The following is a 5029-nucleotide window of genomic DNA, read 5'->3' on the forward strand; positions in this document are numbered from 1 at the left end:
ACCCTGTGGCTTCTGCACCTTTCCAAAATCTGTTTCCCAATCTGTTTCTCCACATCTCTGCTGCTATTGGGGGGCCTATAGTAAACACCCAACAAGGTGACTGCACCTTTCCTATTTCTGACTTCAGCCCATACTACCTCCAGAGGCAGATCCCCCTCAAACTTCTTCAAACTTCTATTTGCCCCTCTGTTTGCCGTCACTTCCTCTGCTGCTCCCGCTCTTTTTGCGAAGAGAGAAAAAAAAAACACCGCTGCCCGCTACAGGTAAGTAATTTTGAAACAAACTGTCTTACCTTAGCTGTAGTCTCCCGGGTTCGCCTTTACTCGGCTGCTGCTCCCACTCAAATGACCGTTGGTGATTTACTATTTTATTTGAGATCCCATCACGTAATGTATATGTCTGCACTATTGGAAATAGGGGACATAACCCAGGAAGAATTGTAAGTAAAGAAATAGAAAAGTGGGGTCATTTTTACCCTTTTAAAATTCATTTTGAACATCAAAAGATGCAAATCAAGATTACTTCATTGTTTGCAGCAATCTACTTCCATTTTAAACATTTTCTTGCAATTGGAAAATATTCTCCTGATTGTCTTTGCTGAGTCGACTGAGGTGATAATGAAGTAGTGGATTGACAAAATGTTTTGTTTACATTCTCTGTAGAGCTGGCAAATCAGTTGTGCGGAAAGAACACAACAGCAAACTAATTGTGACATATCCCACAATTGCTCTGAAAGTCAAAGAGAATGAAGATACAGCTGAGGCTGTGGAAGACAGTGGAGGTAAATCGGCATAAACTTACCTGTGCATTACATCTTTCTACAACAGCTGAGCATGGATAGGAAATTGTGCTTTCCATGCAATATTCAAAGCTTTCAAAAATAACTTCACAAATGCTTCAGAACACCTATGAGAAATAACATAGAAATGCTGTTCATATTGGGTTTTACTGCATCAGCAATGTGCAGCAACTAGCATGTATCTCTCCACCCCGTGCTGGGAGACGGTTGCTAGGTGTACTGCTTTGTTGGGCATATGTTGACCAAACTCTGGAGATGCATGTAAGCAAAATACTGTAAATTTTGGAAACTATAAATAAAATGCTGGAAATACTCAATGGGTCTGGCTGTTTCTCTTTCAGCAGATGCTGCCAGATCTGCTAGGTTTTTCAGCATTACCTGTATTTATTCCAGCATTTATTACTGTTTCCTTGTTGATGTGCACTTGTGACCATTTGTATGGTCAAGGAAACAAATATATGAAAAAACATTTGGTTGTGAATAATAGCACAGAGCACTAAGGGACACAGCAGAAAAGAAACAAATGTTTAACTGGAGCTTAAATTACTTTTTTTTTTCTGTTCTGCCTTTCTGTCTTTTGCTCACCCATTGCTTTTGTTATAAGTATTAATATAGTTAGCATTATCGATTTGGACATCCTTGCTATAACTTCAGACTGGGAAATGCAGAAATCATTTTATTTAGTTTGTTTCATTGTATTGCATTTAGTTGTCACTCTCTGCTCTTGAACTGGAAGTTCAAAGCTGATATTCCAAGACCTGAGCTCGTGATCAATTAGAATGGAGAACATAGAATGTTACAGCACAGTTCAGACCCTTCACCCTTCTATGTTGCGCCAAACTGTGAAATTAATCTGATGCCCATCTAACCTACACTGTTCCATTATTATCCAATGCCCTTAATGTTGGAGAATCTATTACTGTTGCAGGCAGACCATTTCACGCCCCTACTACTCTGAGTGAAGAAGCTACCCCTGATATCTGTCCTAAAACTTATCATCCCTCAATTTAAAGCTATGTCCCCTCCTGTTAGCCTTCACCATCTGAGGAAAAGGGCTCTCACTGTCCACTATATCTAACCCTCTGAATATCTTATATGTCTCGATTAAGTCACCTCAGCCACCTTCTTCTTCAACAAAATTAGCCTCCATTCCCTCAGCCTTTCTTTGTAAGACCTTCCTTCCATATCAAGCAACATCCTGGTAAATTTCCTCTGAACCCTTTCCAAACCCTTTCCTCTAAATGCAGTGACCAGAGCTGTGTGCAGTACTCCAGATGCAGCCTTATCAGTGTCTTGTACAGCTGAAGCATGACCCTGTGGTTCCAAAACTCAATCCCCTACCAATAAACAGCAACATACCACGTGCCTTCTTAACAACCCTATCAACCTGGGTGGCAACTTTCAGAGATTTATGCACCCTGACACTGAGATCTCTCTGCTCATCTACACTGCCAAGAATTTTACCATTAGCCCAGTACTCTGGATGCCTGTTATTTCTTCTGAAGTGAGCTACCTCACACTTTTCCACATTAAACTCCATTTGCCAGTTCTCCGCCCAACTCTGCATCTTATCTATGTCCCTCTGTAACCCACAACATCCTTCGGCACTATCCATAACTCTGCTGATCTTCATGTCATCTGCAAATTTACTAATCCATCCTCCTACGCTCACATCCAGATCATTTATAAAAATGATGAAGAGCAGTGGCCCCAAAAAGATCCTTTCAGCACAGCACTGGTAATTGAACTCCAGGATGAACATTTCCCATCAACCACTACCCTCTGTCGTCTTTCAGCTAGCCAATTTCTGATCCAAGCTGCTAAATCACCTTCAATCCCGAAGTTCCGTATTTTGTGCAATAGCCTACCGTGTGGAACCTTATCAAACGCCTTACTAAAGTTCATATAGAGAAAGTGAGGGCTGCAGATGCTGGAGATCAGAGCTGAAAATGTGTTGCTGGAAAAGCGCAGCAGGTCAGGCAGCATCCAACGAACAGGAGAATCGACGTTTCGGGCATTTCCTGAAGAAGGGCTTATGCCCGAAATTTCGATTCTCCTGTTCCTTGGATGCTGCCTGACCTGCTGCGCTTTTCCAGCAACACATTTTCAGCTAAAGTTCATATACACCACATCAACCGCTTTACCTTCATCCATCTGTTTTGTCACCTTCTTGAAGAACTCAATAAGGTTAGTGAGGCACTACCAACCCTTCTCAAAACCGCGTTGACCATCCCGAATCAAATTATTCCTTTCCAGTTGATTATAAATCCTATCTCTTTTCCTACACCTTACCCACAACCGACGTAAGGCTCGCTGGCGTATAATTACCAGGGTTCTTTAACAAGGGAACAACATTTGCTATCCCCCAGTCTTCTGGCACTACTCCTGTCAACAATGATGACATAAAAATCAAAGCCCAAGGCTCTGCATCCTCTTCCCTGGCTTCCTATAGAATCCGAAGATTAATCCCATCCAGCTCAGGGTCTTATCTATTTTCAGATTTTCCAAAATTGCTAAAACCTCCTCGTTGTCAACCGCAATCCCATTTAATCCAGTAGCCTGTATCTTCGTATTCTCACTAACATTGCCCTTTTCCAATATGAATACTGATGAAAAGTTAGCGAGTTCTGAGAAGATTTGTCGTTCAGAAACGAAGCTGCATTACAACATTATTTCAATGAGCCACCACACACTGCAGCATAGAGGAACAAGGCAGAGCAGAGGAAAATCAACTATACAGTGTATAAAACAAAAATTGGTATCCAATGAACACCGTCTGCTGATTTCTCAGCAACAAACCCAAACAAGCAGACAAAATGCGTCCAGAAACCCTAGCAACTCTCCTCCACATCAGACATCTCGGAAATGACTGCCAGATTACTCAGGCCCCTTGGCATCATGGTAGCCCACAAACCCACCAACACACTGAAACAGTAGCTAGTAAACTTGAAAGCTCCTATACAGACAACAAGCAAAACTAATGTCATTTACAAAATACCATGCAAAATACTGTAACAAACACTACATTGGACAAACAGGCAGAAAACTAGTCACCAGGATACATGACCATCAACTAGCCACAAAAAGAAGTGACCCATTCTCACTAGTAACCTTACATATAGATGAGGAAGGAAACCACTGACTGGGACAACACATCCATCCTAGGACAAGCCAAACAATGACACGTACGAGACTTCCGAGAAGCACGGCATTCCAACCACAACTCTGTCAACAAACACATTGACTTGGACCCCATTTGCTACCCCCTGAGAAAATAACAGGAAATGACATCACCAAAGGAAACAGACTGGTAAGCTAGAGGAAATACTTGTTAGGAAGGAAGAAAGATGTGTTGGGCATTTTGAAAAACTTGTGGATAGACAAATCCCCCGGGCCTGATGGGATATATCTTAGGATTATGAGGGAAGCAAGAGAGGAAATTGCAGAGCCGTTGGCAATGATCTTTTCATCTTCACTGTCAACGGGGGTGGTACCAGGGGACTGGAGAGTGGCGAATGTTGTTCCCCTGTTCAAAAAAGGGAATAGGGATAGCTCCGGGAATTACAGGCCGGTTAATCTTACTTTGGTGGTACGCAAATTAATGGAAAGGGTACTGAGGGATTGGATGTATGAGTATCTGGAAAGACACTACATTGATTAGGGACAGCCAGCATGGATTTGTGAGGGGTAGGTCTTGCCTTACACGTCTTATTGAATTCTTTGAGGAGGTGACCAAGCATGTGGATGAGGGTAGAGCAGTCGATGTAGTGTATATGGATTTTAGTAAGGCATTTGATAAGGTTCCCCATGGTAGGTTTATGCAGAAAGTCCAGGAGGCATGGGATAGTGGGAATTTTGGCCAGTTGGATAGAGAACTGGCTAACCGGTCGAAGTCAGAGAGTGGTGGTAGATGGTAAATATTCAGCCTGGAGCCAGTTACAAGTTGGAGTTCCGCAGGGATCAGTTCTGGGTCCTCTGCTGTTTGTAATTTTTATTAATGACTTGGAAGAGGGAGTCGAAGGGTGGGTCAGTAAATTTGCAGACGATACAAAGATTGGTGGAGTTGTGGATAGTGAAGAGGGCTGTTGTCGGCTGCAAAGGGACTGAGATATGATGCAGAGCTGGGCTGAGGAGTGGCAAGATGGAGTTCACCCCGTCAAGTGTGAGGTTGTCCATTTTGGAAAGACAAATAAGAATGCGGAATACAAGGTTAACGGTAGGGTTCTTAGT

At 42.6% G+C, this 5029-nt stretch overlaps 1 protein-coding gene across 1 annotated transcript in view; it reads left to right on the plus strand.

Moving 5' to 3' along the window:
- The window catches only part of polr1a (RNA polymerase I subunit A), a 129491-nt gene that overhangs the window by 30714 nt on the left and 93748 nt on the right, over nucleotides 1–5029 (plus strand). The window contains exon 6 of the mRNA XM_043715974.1: nucleotides 663–781. Within this exon, the coding sequence (XP_043571909.1) occupies nucleotides 663–781 (119 nt within the window). The remainder of the gene's footprint in view (nucleotides 1–662; nucleotides 782–5029) is intronic.

Source organism: Chiloscyllium plagiosum, chromosome 1 (assembly GCF_004010195.1).
Source record: "Chiloscyllium plagiosum isolate BGI_BamShark_2017 chromosome 1, ASM401019v2, whole genome shotgun sequence".
NCBI lineage: Eukaryota > Metazoa > Chordata > Chondrichthyes > Orectolobiformes > Hemiscylliidae > Chiloscyllium > Chiloscyllium plagiosum.